Below are 15,254 nucleotides of genomic sequence, written 5' to 3'. Positions count from 1 at the left end.
ACAGACTAATGGGGCAGGAATGGAGGGCAGGTGGACAGTTGCCAGGAGCCAGGATTCCCTGAAAGCCGAGAACTCTCGCCAACTTCAGTGACACACGTACACACGATTAAAGGCGAAAGATGGCGAATGGAGCATACCTGTGAACTACAGTGAGGAAAGAGTTTTCAAGTTTTCAAATAAAATAAATAGGGAAAAATTCAAGAAAATAGGGATTCATTATAAGATTAGTCTTGCATAAATAAATAAAATAAATAAAATATAAATAATATATGTCCATCATAACTATGATCTTCATGATTTCAAAATCTTTATTTTTGTGAAACTTTCTTATCCATAAGTGTACGCGAAATCATCGAAACAGGAAGATTTTCGTAATCTTCCGTATTATCCACAGTGCACGCCGTGGGGTCTGGCTCTGGGGAATCGGACTCCGGCACGGACTAGGACTAGGAATCCTGGCCCAGAGACCCAGGATCAGGAGGTCGGGCACTCAGTCAGCGGTGCGCACAAATACAAACGCGCAAACAATGAAACGAAATTTTTGCGCTACGGCATCCTTAAGGCGCAATGTAATTTCCTGTGACAAAATACAAAGCTAATCTGCAGCACACAGCGTTGTCGGGAAACACGAAGTGGAATAAATTCGCCATCCTGCGAAACTTGACTAAAGGATTTCGGGCGTCTCTGGTCTCCGGTTGTTTGTGTGTGTTTGTGTTTCGCAGGACATACGGGTGACTTCGATACGTGCAGCAAGCTATGGGGATTTTGCTCCTCCACTTTTTGGACGGGAAGCAGGTCAAGGCTTTAACTTCTCACACTTTCCTTGATCTGCCTGAGTCGTTTGCCATTTGATGAGCAGGCGGCCAACAAAAGCGCTACACAAATGGCCAAAGAAATTTCAAACTGGCGAAAATAAATCGAAACTTTGGATTTTCTCGTACTTTTCTTCAGGTTTCTAGTTTAGTGGGTGGGGGGGGATCAGATGGCCAGGACATTTGTCGGTGATTCCGTTTGATTTCTCAAGTGTAAACTGCGACGGCAGCAGCGCCTGTACGCCGCACAAATATCAATATGCCGAGCCACGAGTCACCTGATCCCCCTTCTGCCATCATTCCTACTTTGACCATAATTGAATGGAGCCAGGTGGATGCTGGAGCATGCCACCCCCATCGAATTCCATCCTGCAAGGATGCATCGAAATCATCAGCAGCAAATAGGGCAAACTACCTGCTTAGGCATTCTGGCTACGCAACGTAGATGGACACTGGCACTGGCACTGAGCTCCGAGTCCTGATTTACCCAATTGTTGCCTGATTGACAGGCACATCCAATGCAATCGCTCTCAAGGCGCCGAGCGCACAGTGGTTTTCGCCTGTGGTTTCCATATCCAATTTAATGGGGCTCTAGCATTCAGGGAATGGCCACTAATGCGGCTGTGGCGAAACTCAATTCGTCGGCATCCCAAGTCAGATATTCCACAGGATGTGCTCCTGACAGCTCAATGCAACTTGGGTGCCGGCCGGCATAACACTCAGTTATTTTAAGGACAATACACGGAAATTCAGATTACTCACGCATTAAATAATCATTAGTAAACGAAGAAAGGAACAAGAGTATTCAAAAAGTATTAAGGCTTCTAAAATTATGCATTGCGTTTAAGAGTTGCATAAATGTTTTCTGTCTAGCATTTCGATGATGTAACCTTTCCTTTTTTTTCCTTTTTTTTTTTGCTTCTGTTTATTTAATATAATATTGTTTGATGAAATTCAAGGGTCATCTTATATACTTCAGTTTGATGACCACTGCCTTGTGACAGCCAACAAAGTAATGCTGAGAGCCTTGGAGCAGTTCTCACCATCCAGCTAGCCATGATGACCTATGCATATCCTGCCCTGGAGGAGTGTGGTTCGTCTGAAGGACATTTCTGATTGCCAGGCAACAGGGGGCTGGTAAAAGGACAATTGACATCACCATTCTGAAATCCAAACTATGAGCTGCGTTTTGTTTGCCTGTCACAACACGAGGCCCCTGTTTCTGTCATTAACGCTCGAATTCAAGTGGCCTTCGACCTTCCATTCAGACTCATGGTGACCAAACGCTGGCGAAGGTCGAAGTTCAGCAGCTAAATCCAAACAGATAATCTGATTTTTATACAGATTACGATTGCATAACGCTGTTATGGAACAAGCGAACCAGTAAGCCAAGGTGATTCTCTCCACAACATATTAGGGCTTGTTAATCCGCTTTGCAAATAGTTTTTCAATAACCTAAATGGGTTTGTCTTTTAACATTCAAAAACAAAGGGCACGAGCCTTGATAAACCAAAAAGTCAATAAGAGCTAATCTCGACTAAGAGTTTAGTACATCTGTTTAAACAATATATAAAACGTAGAAAGTTGCTTACCTAAATATTGCGCAGATATTTTTAATGGTAAGGTGAAAAAATAACAAAGCGCAATCATAATAAAGCCAATAGTGCGATTTATCGCTGATTAAAATGCAATAAACAAATGAATGCAATTAACTTTTTTAATAAGACATTTTATGTGAGAAATGTCAAAGGAGATGAAAGTCAATTAAATTTTAATTGGTTATTAATAAAATGTGTATTTTCAAATTATTCAGCTAAATTAGTGCATGATGATACACTTAAATCAGTCTTTCTAAAGTTGAATAGGTTTATTAAACGACTGCCTAAAAACGTTTTATTTATTCAGTGGCTGCAGTTTAGGGTCACTTTATGGCGCAATTTTGGATTTATTTAAACAGTTTTGAAAGGCAATAAACATCGGATTTCACTCTCAGCTTATCGCTGTTTCGCCTAGAACATCCGGAGTAGTGTAAGCTCGTATATTCCGTGACCAATATTTTTTTTATTTTCCGCGTGCCGCGGCTTTTTGCCCGTTTGGGTTGTTGGGGCTGTTGCTTCATTATTTTGTTTGTTAAACCCTCTATCGCACAGGCATCTCCGGACCATGGAGCCCACCTGGTTGCTGGGAAAACCCCAAACAGGATCGCCGTTCTCCCCTCTGTTTTCTATTTCTATGCATTCATGCATAATGGCTGGCAAACGTTTACAATGGCAACAGCATGGATTTCCGCACGTTACCATTTGCGGTCCATTTGCGGGAAAACGCTGGGTGGTGGCTACTAGTGTCGGGGTCACCATGGTGCTGTTAGCATGATTGAAAAACGTGCCCCCTTCATTTCCGTATCCGGTGCGCCCAAGCCCGCACCCTTCCCTTCAAATTGTATACAATTCGTTGTCATAGTCGCTCGCAGGACCTTTTACCCGCCCACACCCTCTTCATATCCCTCCTTCCTTTTTGTCCTTGTCTGTGGCCTTTACAATTACGTAATTTATTTTAACTGTGTCAAATCCACGACGATCGACAGCGATTATGCTGGCAAATTGCAACAATTGCTCTGCCCACGAAGTCCCACTGGCAATTTGTAAATGTCGCCGGCATCCGTCTTTGTGTTTTGGCTGGCGGGAAATCCTTTCCCCGGAGCCTGGAACTCTGGCAACTCTCGTCTGTCTGGCACTCACTTAACTGCAATTAACCGCAGTGTGCTAATTAATTTGCTCATAATTGATGCGATTATGTGCTGCGAACCCGCTGCAAAACAACCAATCCTTCTCGCCCCGTGGGTCACATCAAAACATCAAAGCCGAAAATTGGGCCATTTTGCACTGGCGATACGGGAGATTGTGGAACCGCTGCACTTTTGCGGTCCGGCTGGAAATCAAGCGTACCGAGTTCCTGCACAATTTATTAAGGACCCGGAGCCGGTCAATTGTGAAAGAGTCACGGGCATCCTGCATGCAGGCGGAAATGAGCCGAAATTGCAATCGGAAAGCGGGCTCAGTTGGCTAGCAGTGGGTCAAGGCGGTCAGCTGGTGGGGAGTAGCGGGGTCGGAGGTCACCAGTCGGTGGTCACTGTCCACTGGTGGACCTCTGGACTTGGCTGCAGCCCCCGGGCCAAGTCCATTTGACTTCATAAAACGTCCCGCTGGGTAACGCCCTGTCACGGATACATGTATTCAGATGCAAAGGCAGCGCTGCCAGGACATTTGAAAATTTGTCACACGGCAAAAAATCAATATGAACTCGATCTAAGCTATATGCAATAATTAATAATATAAAATATATTTATGTACTTTCATTAGTTGTATCTTTTAACAACCTAATGATTAGTAAGCTTAAATTAAAATGCACTTGAAACACTTTTTGGAACTAACAACAAACTAACTTTCCGAAGAGAGCACCATTTTTCCCGCACACTGCAAGCTTCGTATAAAACTATATAGATTCTTGATTCAAATCTGTATTCCTGAGTATATGTGTGATTTTATTTTTTCGTGTGCACCGGAGCTTGAAACGCAACAAAGAAAACAAAATGGCAGCACAGTGGATGGCTGTCGGGTTCGTTCGTCAGTTAATGCAAGCGCTCCTCTACAAATGGCATTTCATGGGCGTGGCATTCGGGTATTTGCCCAGAGGATGGCAACAATTTCTGGGGGTGTTCCGATTGTCCCGATTTTCGAGAGGGTGGACCTAGAGGGGGGTGCAGAGCAATGGGTACTTACCATTTAGGACATGGACACGCACACTGGCCACATCTGCATTGGAGGGCGCACAGGAGTATTTGCCCGAATCGGCCAGATCTGCATTCTGTATGAGCAGAAATGAGGTTGTCACATCGCCCTTTTCGGTAATTACCGACACGCCGCCTCTTGATGAATCATAATTAATGACCTGCAAATGGAGAGGAGGAGAGTAGTGAGTCCTTAGTATTTTCCATGCATGTTAAATGCCCACTCCTTTTCCCGACATTAATGTCAAAACAATGAGCGGCCAAACAGCAAGTCGCATGTACCGACGGCTGTTGTGCCTAATGTAATTTTTGACCCTCCTTTAAAGTGCGGAAAAATGTAGCAAAACATGTCGCACAGTCAGTGAGTTACGTAAAAATTGTCTACTGATTTTTCCTCTTGATTTTCCCTCACCTCTCATCGCTGTGTAAATTATACACCTGAAGCGCAAAATAATTGAGGGGGTCACAAAACACTGTCCTTGACTGACACTCGTTGAAATTGTGATTTTAATTGGAATTCGATGGGTGTGTTTCGTGATTAAAGTTAACTTTCGACATCAAAGATCGCGTGAAATGTCATGCAAATCGGGAGGATTTGAGGCTCCTTCTCCACTCATTATGCTTATTACTTTCTGTGAGCCATCGCAGACGACTTGATATTATCGATTTGTGCAGAATGTCGGCAGGTCCTGTCAAGGACTGGATTTAACAGCAGCTGAATGCATATTAAGTCGCTCCCACCAGCCGACAAAAACAAATACCGGAATAATTTGCCAATACAGCAGGCCAAAGTTCGCGTTAGAACTGAGCTGACAGAGAATTGATATTAACACATAATGCCGCTGACAGGGCAAAGACTTTGTCACCAACAACAGAAGCAAAAAGAAATGCTATGCTTGAAACAACAACGCCGGAAATGAGGCAGCTCACAACCCTTGGCCAAAGGACCTCGGGCGCATAATCTGCCATCTAATCCCAACTAATCGACGACATTTGCGATAGTTTGAGGAATGAAAGCAAAGTTAGTGTCACTGATAGTGATGACGATGGCTAAACAGATATAGACATCAAGCAATAGGACAGGAAATTGGATAAATCAGTACATTGATACCGATTATGGCAATGTGTTGATTGTACAATTACATCGTTGGAAATAGGAAATAGCAAACTGACTTGCAAAATCTCTCCAATACTAACATTTTATACCTCAAAATTTGAATGAATTCCTAAGTTATTTTGTAAAATTTTTGGAAAAATATATCTCAATTTATAAATCTTTTTTACAAATGTCATAGAGAAATGGCTTTCCTTATATACCCCAAAACAGTGGATATCAGTCATGAAAACAATGAAAATGACACAAAGTTTGTCGCACAAACTTTTGGCAAGTGAAAAGTTTGGCTATCAGTAGGCACACGATATCCTGGCCCCATTATTGCTGACTTTAGCATAAAAACCATATTTGTGTTATAATATTTTTGCCCTCGGCGCAAATTAGTTAATGAGCGTGGGCGGCAAGGGGGCGTGGCCGAAATACCAGTGAGTTGGAATAAAGGCGAATCTGCAGTTTGTCATTTGATAAATTGAAAATAAAAAGCATCCTGCCATTGGAAGTTTAAAAATTCATGGCGTGCCGCCTGCAATTTTCATGACAACTGCAGCTGTTGCTGACTTCTTCAATCTGGTGGATCAGATGGGATTGGTAATGGAATTGGGAGATTGGGGGGAAAATGCCATACAAAAGACACAAAAGGAAATAATAACACGGCCGGAAAATGGTAAAAAGTAAATAAAATATTTGTGTAAAGTGTAGTCCATTGAAAATGCGCATATATTGCATTTATGTGGCACTCGGCCACGTAATAATCGCCATCATATTTCGAGCATATGCAGCAAGCCGTGGGGTCATAAAAATCGTTAGTAAATAAATGTCGCGCAAGGCAGCAGATTTGACTGAAATAATCGTGAAAAGTGGAGCAAGCTGACGACCCATTGAAAATCCCACTTGAAAGCTAAACCAAGGGCCAAGAAATTGGCTATTAGCTGAAACCGAGGCCACGTTGAATGTCAGTTATTTGCTGGAATTAGCCGGAATCCATCCGGCATGCTAGCCACACATATGCCACAGTCGAGCTGTCAAGGACCTGACCTCAGGTGCGAAGAGGCGAAAATATGCAACACGTTAATTACAATTAGCGAGCGGAAGTGCGAGGCAAAAAGTGTTGCATACATTTCAGGGATCCGCGGTGCAAGTGCATCAACTGGGTTTATCCATCCATTAAACTAATTAACAGCAAATTTGCATGGATCGTAAATAATCCGTGTGCACGGAGCACGAAGTACGGCGAACAGGACAGCGCAGGACTTTGCAAAGCCTGCAGCAAGGACGCGTTAAGGTTCCTGCGGCCACTCATCGCACACACACACACACACAGGTACTCTTGGGTTTTAATTAGAAAATTCCTGGAATACATTAAAATACGCCAAGTGGCCGTGCAAGAAGTGAGCAGCCGTTGTTGGCCGGATTTGTGTGTACAGCGCATTTAACACCACCTCTATTTCTGCCCCACAATCTTTTACTCCAAGCGTTTTTTGTTGATAGTTTGTTTGGCTCTCTCGCATCGCAATTAGCGTGCAACTGTTGCGGATTTAGCACTCTGCAATTAGCCAGCACTGGCTGCTGCTTAACCTGGCTAAGACAACAGGGCTAATTGGCGGAAGCGAAAGGACAATTAGGTCGCGGATGAGAAGCCGATCTGAAAATTCTCTGCTCGGTTTTTCTTTATTCCCCTATTTGTCAACAGCGGTAATTTAAACATGACCTGTCCGCCAAAACGTCATTGGCCGCGTTATCCTTGGCGGATTTGCATTTGCATGTGTGAAGGACGCGGGATAACCGGGAGCGTTGATTCGCTCATTAAAATAACAGCAGCTGACGTTTAAGTCTGATGAGGGTTCCCCGAAAATCGAGACAGGAAGTGGCAAGGAGGTGTCAGCGTAAAGGAATGGAAGGATATGGGAGGATAACTTTTGCTGACAACCGGTGGGGTATGAGCAACGAAGTTTGCTCTGGGGCATTGAAGTTTTCTGATTTGGAAGCCAGCTTTCCTTAGTTGGGACTGACATATGTCATTGTTAAGCGAAACGAAATATTGCTGATGAGGGCAATTAGAATGGTTGGAAAATAAGTAAAATGTAAGAATTATATTTATCTTAGTAGAGGAATCATTTCTTGTACTTTATCTGTATTTACAACTTAATTAGGTTAAATCTACTTAATCAGTTCTATTTTTGACGTCCAAGAGAATAGCCCAAGGTCTCAAAACGATTATTAACTACACTTTGTATAATGAAAACTAACAATGTAACCATTATGTTATAAAATGTTTACTTCTAAAACGATTAAATAAACTTAATTTTCTCGAGTAGCTGAGATGAACGAACTTCAAGTGGTCAATTTTGGGGGACTGTAAAATAACAATAAGCTTTAATTACCTCCTCGTGATGATACCAAAAGATGTAGGCCGGCGGTTCGGGGCTGAACTTTACAGTGCAAGTGAGATTTATGGTGCTGCCTTTATCCACGTGAAGGTCAGGACCTCCCAGGATGGTGGCCGTTGGCACTGGGTGAGACACCGAGAAAGATAGAGAAAGGCAAGCAGTAAAGTAAGTGCATGGAGAAAAAGAATATATAGGGATGAAAGGTGGCCGCTGCGCGTTGGCTGGCACTGTAGAATAATAAAGTACGAGATAAAATGGAATTATTGTCGTATAAAAACCAGGTCCTCGAAGTCCCTTCGACGTGGGACTTTGCCTTTCCTTGGCCGTGCGTGTTGCTCACTCGTTTGCTGTGTGTAATTTATTTGTTCAACAACTTCGTTTTTCTCTGCAATTCGGCGGGGTGTGCTCATTTCTTTTCCATTTTTTCTTGTTTTTTCTTATTTTTCTGTATTTTGTCATCAGCCGCTCAGCGAGTGCCCTTTGTTATTTGCGACGACGACAAATGGTGGATTTTTTATGAAGCCCGTGTGCCCGAAACCGAATCGGCACCGGAATCCCGATCCCGATACCAATCCAAAGGACACCTCTTCAACTGCTCAACTCACCCACGACATTCAGGCGAACGAAATAGCTGCGCACTGGCTGCGTCGATATCTGGCACTCGTACATGCCGGCGTCCCGTTTCTGAGCCCACTTTATCTGCAGTGTCCAGTCCTCCGTGTCCTGGTGATGGGTCGCCTGGAATCGCTGGTCGCTGGTGTAGGTGTACGAGCCCACCGTCAGTATGTGGATGTCGCGGTGCCGGATCCAGGACACCTGTAAAATACCAGAGAAACAATCGTAAATATTTGCACTCTCTTGTAAGGGCTAAATCAAAAGGATTGCTCCTGGTGTGCGGGGGTTCAGAATACGGTTAATCCACCTAATAGAGTACAGACATTGCTGGACAATGTCTGGAAATTTATGAGACGCGGTTGTGCAGGCAAAAGTAAATATCGTTCTTTATAAACAAATTTGCAGAGTGCACAAAGAAATTTTCAAATCTATTATTACCAAAAAGAAACAACTCTGTAAATTAAATTGTTGTGTTAAAACTATACAACATTTATCAGGTGTTAATTATTTCTAATTTATTTCTATTTATTTTTTACAGCACTTTTTCTCCTTTAGAGGTTTCTGAAGAATCACTTTTAAGCACTTCAACTCACATTCAATTAGCCGAGCTGCACCCAAAACGATATCATTATTTTAAAACTCGTAAAATCGCGTCATTTGTCTGCTCCTTGAGCCAGCGGCTGGCCCATTAAAAATGCAGCAATTGAAAACGAATTGCCGACGCAGTGCCATCAAAATCGAATAAAACACCCAGCTAGAAGGAGCTTAAGGATCCAAAGGCGTCCCGAAAGGATGGGCGGCGATGAAAAAGTTTTGCATCTTTTTCGGCTGGGCGTACGTGACGTATGAGCGATGTGTGACGAGCGGCTGCTTGAATTTCCGGCGGGTTTTTGGATGCCATATAGAGGGAAATCCACGAATCTCGGCGGATTCTCTAAAGAAACCACTGCTGCTCTGGTCGTGCTCGAGCTGTTTTGGCTTTGCTTAATTATCACAAACTTTTTAAGTAGTTTGCGGTGCACAGAGATAACTTTGTAAGCTGGCAGGGCGGCGGCTTATATAAACTTATTAAGTCAAATGTAAATGCAAAATTATCGCACTTGACAGCCGAGTTACCCACATGCACCGCCACACGTAAATGTGTATGGGGCTTTCTCCCAGTGAAAAGAAAGCATGCGTGCGTTTAATTATACGCAATGTTGTTGCATACTTTTCGAGGGCCGCCTTCAACAATTCCGTTTTCGGTTTAAGGATGGCATGCAGTTATCCTGTCGTTCTCTGTTTTCGGTTAGGGGGCTACAGCTCCTCTTCTGAAAATCCAGAGTGCATAAAAGTGCGAAAAACATGGTTCTCGCACTTTTGACAACTAACGCACACACTTGCAACGACATCGCCGCCATTAAACAAACATTTTACGCAACAAATTAAAGCGTAATTAACAAGTGCACGCTGTGCTGCATGCGGTCCTGTAATGGAGCCACACCCCCAAAACCCCAATGCCACCAATCCGCTACCCCTTGGGGGTGGGCTCATATTAGCAGCAACGCCCCCCCAGCAATATGAACAGCAGATGCAGAGCGAACAAATTCTCGCAGTTCAATATCAACATTGGTCATTACACCACAGATATATTTATACTATTCATGGTTATCTCTTTACCTACACATCTGATAGATAAATCCAAAAAGCTAGTCGTTATCATTACCGTAGTTAATCAATCTAACAATGAATACTAACTTCCAAACAGTCTCATTCCTTATGAATTTCAAGCATTTTCTTTCCGTGTACGACATCAGGAGCAGCAACAACAGCTCGACATTCCGCTTCAAGTTGCGAGTTGTGCCCATTGGGTAGGGGGAGTCAAAGCCATTGAGCCACCCGTTTGGTGCAAAGTGGTGCAGTTGGGTGGTGCTCTGTGGCGGCAGTGCAACTTTTGGCTTCGTGCAACTCGGACTGTGAGCCAAGTGCTGTTGACGCGTGCGGCGAGAGCAATTTCATGAAATTGTTTAAATAATTTCGCGCTCAAATGCAATTCAGATTGCTGAAGAGGGGGAGTAAAAGAGAGAGAGAGCGAGATGCGGGGCGAGCGAATGGGCGTGGCAGGGCCAGGACTCAAAAAGGTTCGCCCACTTGAGGTTGCACAGTTGATGTATGTGTTAGCCGACATGGGTGAGTTTACTGGGGACTGGCACTCGTCGTCCCTCTTTTGTTTGGCAAGAAATTAAAAGTTGCGCCCTGCTAACGGCATCCTGCAACGCCATCCGCATCCGCACTCGCATCCGCATCTCCATTTCACTGCTGGCTGCCAGCGGGATCCACTTCCTGGTGGCGCATTTGTGTCAAGTGCTCGCGAGCGTGTTGAAAGTTTGTTGGTTTTTGGCATCGCATTTTCCCTTTGGCAGCCTGGCGAAAATGAGAATTGGCGGGCATCTATATGCAAATTTCCCTTTTTTTTCGCAGGATAATAAAGCATCGCCTGGGGCACAGAGACGTGTGTCGCTCACTCATTAATCGCCTGTCCCATCTGCCAACTGCCTAATTATTCATAAACCTATCTGGGGGGCATGCTAAAAAAGTTGATACCCTTCGCCGTCACCTTTCGACAATTATATACATTTCATTAGGCACATTTTCCAAAGGCAGCCAGCTGGCCAAATTAAATGCTGCAAAACGTTTACAAAACACATGAATACAAATATCTGGGCAATTTTTTCTGCCGCCTGAATGTGACAGCAGGAAACACTGGAGATCAAGCTCCAGGAGCAGCAGGTTGCCCCCGGTCGACCTTAGTCCTGTGAACCCGCACCATCGCGGAGGAGGGTAGCAATTAAAGCAGATAAACAAAGGAAACAATTGCGAAACAACAACAGAACAAAAATCGGGGAGGTAAAAAATGAAATTGCTAAATTTTCAAAGATACAAAAAAACAAAAACTTGAAGCCAACTTGAAAGCCGCCTTACCGCAAAACGCAAACAGAATGCGGGGCGTGCTGTGAGGTTAAGGAACTAATTAAAAATTTCACCGTCATGCTAGGGGAATTACATTTTGGTCTACGCGTCGTCGACCAGTTTTTAGGCAATCGGCCAAGAAATCAACGCAAGAGGCGGTCTCAAAAAAAAAAAATAAAAATTATTCCGCGCATGGAGAATAAACGCAAGTTGGCCCAAACTTTAATGGCCACGAGGACTCGTTGTCGTCACGCACGACAACAAACTTTTCGACACGAGTTCGCTGTTAGCCACGAAAAAGGAGCCACATCGGAATCAGTCAGATTCAGGTGCACACTTAAAGAAATAATTCAGGATTCTAGAACCGTTGATTTTTGTAATTCGATTTAATATCTCAAAGATTGTACTGTAACTCAAAGTTTGTTCAAATTTGGCTTTTAATTCTGAAAACAAAATTGGTTTATAAATTTAAAGTATTTTAAATTAGTATATATTTAGATTAGTTTATCACCTGGTTTTTTAAAGTGTAAATCTTTATATTAATAATTTGTTTTAAACTTTTATAAAAACCTGTACATAACTACTCTAATACATACTTTTCGACCAGTGCATCTTTAAGCCGCAACTCACCGTTTTGTTGGCCAAATTGCGCACACGGCAGCTGAGATAGGCGGACTTGCCCATGAGGGCGGTGACATTGCGCGGCGTCGAGGGATCGAAGTAGGGCTCCATCCACTTGGGATGCGTGTAGGCGGCGGTGGGCGCGGTGGGCAGGAGCATGGCCGCCTGGCCGGGTGTGGGCGTGGTTGTCAGCAGGTCGTCCAGCGAATTGTAACCCTCGATGGGTCCCTGCACACCGCCGTTTGTCATGTCTGAAAATGGGTGGAACAAAAAAAAAACGGCAAAGTGAGAAGTGAATTTCGGTGTGAAAAAGTCAAAAGCTGCAAATAGACACAAATGCTAAAGCTAAACCCAACCCCCCATGGTACGCGTATGCAAATGTGAACCTTTTATCTTTGTGCGGTTCACCACGAAAATATTAAAAACCCAAAGTGCATCTGTTGGCAAGAAATTTGTGCAGCATGCCAGTCGCACACAAAATGACATTTACATTCATTCAGTCACTCGGATTCGCCCCAAAAAACCCCAACACGCTGAGTAACACTCTTTTCGGATGCACTCGTCAGGGGGTCAGAGGTCGCATTCGAGTACCGCCCTAACTTTGCTCATTAAACGCGCTCTGTAGCTCGACTCTGTGGTCGAAAGGTGAGCTCAAGTGGCCTGGGGCCATATTATATTAGGCCGTGACCATTTACTCACTATTTGAATGATGACCAAGAGTCCTGGTCAAATGTATTTTTAAAGCCAAACAGTTGCAGAGAAATGAAGTGCAAATGAATGCACAGTGACAAAAAGGTTTTACATCTATGTAAAATGTTTCAAAATGTATTGTATTGTATTCATCGGCTTATAACATAAGATCGTATTACAAGAAAACATTAGAAATGAGCTACCACATTCTAATCTTGAAGTCTGAGCTATCTTGAAGTGCGCAACTCTAAAATGCACCTCTACTGATTATGAATGATTTTTATCATACAAGTATTAGATATGAAAAAAACACATTTTGTGGCTGTCATGTTTTCTAAAATGTAAGTCACTGTACGAGTGTCTACAACTGGGGCTCATTGCTCCTGCTCTGCGCAACTAGATGTGGAAAATGGTGAAGGGGCTGGGAGAAAGTAGTGAGAAGAAAGGGTATTTGGGGTGGGGGGGGCAACCTTCGGGCGAGTGAAGTGTTTGCGGTTGGCAAGTACAAGTGCACACACACACACACACATGTTGCCAGCGGAATTGTGTCACTGCTCACACACGCACACACACTAACACAGATGGCAAGACCGCAAGTCTCCCTTTCTTTTCCTGCGGCAAACCCTTTTCACTGTCGAGCTCATGGTTATGCAAAATATTTGCACTCAAATCATATTTCAAGGATTAAAACTTGCATTCATTCGAAAACTGTTTTTCCACATGCACGCGCCCACAGCATACACACACACAAACGCACAGAGAGAAGTCGTTACAAGAGTAGATGTTGATTATACATATTTTTCTATATATGTTCAAATTTGGTTAAATAAAATATAAATTTCAGCATATTTTTTATTTCAAAGATAGCTAAATAATATTCCTGCTAATATAATAAATATTATTTAAAAAATTGCCCTTTTTTTCTCAGTGTTCCAAAACATACTAATGCGCACCCACAACTTCGGCTTCATTAAACAAAATACAGCTGGGAAAATCCGCCCGCCCCCCAAGTGACGCGCTCTTCCAAGCATAAGGGGGCGTGGCAAGCTCAATATGCTTAATGTGGGTTAATTTGAGTGAAGGTGGCATTTAATTTAAACTTCTCCCCACTGCAATTGGCATCTTCTTCGCCACAGTCACCACTTATCCAGCTGGCAAATGCTCCTCCTGTCTTCCCGACTGTCGGTCTGTCTGTGTGTCTGGTTGCATGCTGCTTCCACTCGCAGGACATGTGCATTTGTCGATGCTCAGCTTAGTGGTTTGTTAACTACACTCATGTTAATGTTGCTCCTTTTCCCCAAGTGCAGCTATAAGACATACCACCATGTGCGAAGGTCGTTGTAAACAGCTTTGGAGGGAGTTATCATCCGAAAATCCCCTATTTACAGATAATCGAGGGAGTTCTTGATGCCCATGAGTGCACAGCAACAATAGCCGAAAGGCTTATTGCAATTATAAAATGAATTTCCAGCAAAGACATTAGATATAAGCAAGTAGACTACATCAAATTATATAACAGAAACACCCATTAAATTTTCTTATGACTTTTGGTTCTGGTAATGAGATACATATCTAAAATGTGTACGAAATGTACCAAAAAGGACGAAAGAGGGCTTTCTATGTTTATTTCATAGAATAGAAATATAGACAAAGAGAATGCAGAATGAATTTAATTTACAATTCCAAAGGTGTGTCTAGATTTAAGAAGGTAATACTGCAGTTTAGTCATAAATGGCTTTAAATAAAATAAAATCTTGTTTAAACTTTAATTTATTCGTTTTAAGCCCCGATAAGCCAAGCTGTATGAGCTTTAAGGAGCGGTAAATTCGAATTCAATTGCCACCGCTGAATTTTCCTCATTTGAGGGCGCTGGGAAAGCGGCATGTGTGCAAGTGGGTGCGATTCGAGTGAGTTTTCCCACTTTTTCTCCCCACGTGCGTGTGTCGCTGGGGTTGGTTTAATCATTACGAGGGCTAGGCCATTCCACCAGTCACCTCCTTTCGCCAACCTCCAATCCCCAACCTTCGGCCATCCAAAAACTCATCTCCCAGCGTCGCAACCCACTCGATTCACCACCCACTCACACAATGACTTTGCATATTTGCCCTTAATTTTCGACAACGTTGACGAGCCGCGTGGAGCAATTAAGAAAACTTTTGCAATTTTCACGCTTTTGTTGCGGCATTCTTTTTTTCATTTCCCCCCTTTTTTTGGTAGTAGAGACACACGAGGAGTATGGCGACTGAAATGATGCGTAATGTGCAACACTTTGAACCGTT

General features: G+C 43.3%; 1 protein-coding gene across 4 annotated transcripts in view; it reads right to left on the bottom strand.

The window, feature by feature from the left end:
• LOC6737519 (kin of IRRE-like protein 2) overlaps window positions 1-15,254 on the bottom strand; it is a 228,628-nt gene that overhangs the window by 155,431 nt on the left and 57,943 nt on the right. For all 4 annotated transcript variants that reach the window (XM_016171268.3, XM_039293997.2, XM_039293995.2 and 1 more), the window contains exons 3-6: window positions 12,295-12,536; window positions 8,706-8,916; window positions 8,095-8,222; window positions 4,592-4,760 (exon numbers count right to left, since the gene is read on the bottom strand). In XM_016171268.3, coding sequence (XP_016031318.2) covers window positions 4,592-4,760; window positions 8,095-8,222; window positions 8,706-8,916; window positions 12,295-12,536 — 750 coding nt within the window. The remainder of the gene's footprint in view (window positions 1-4,591; window positions 4,761-8,094; window positions 8,223-8,705; window positions 8,917-12,294; window positions 12,537-15,254) is intronic.

The sequence above is a fragment of the Drosophila simulans genome, chromosome 3L (assembly GCF_016746395.2).
Source record: "Drosophila simulans strain w501 chromosome 3L, Prin_Dsim_3.1, whole genome shotgun sequence".
Lineage (NCBI taxonomy): Eukaryota > Metazoa > Arthropoda > Insecta > Diptera > Drosophilidae > Drosophila > Drosophila simulans.
This window is presented reverse-complemented; position numbering and strand designations above follow the sequence as displayed.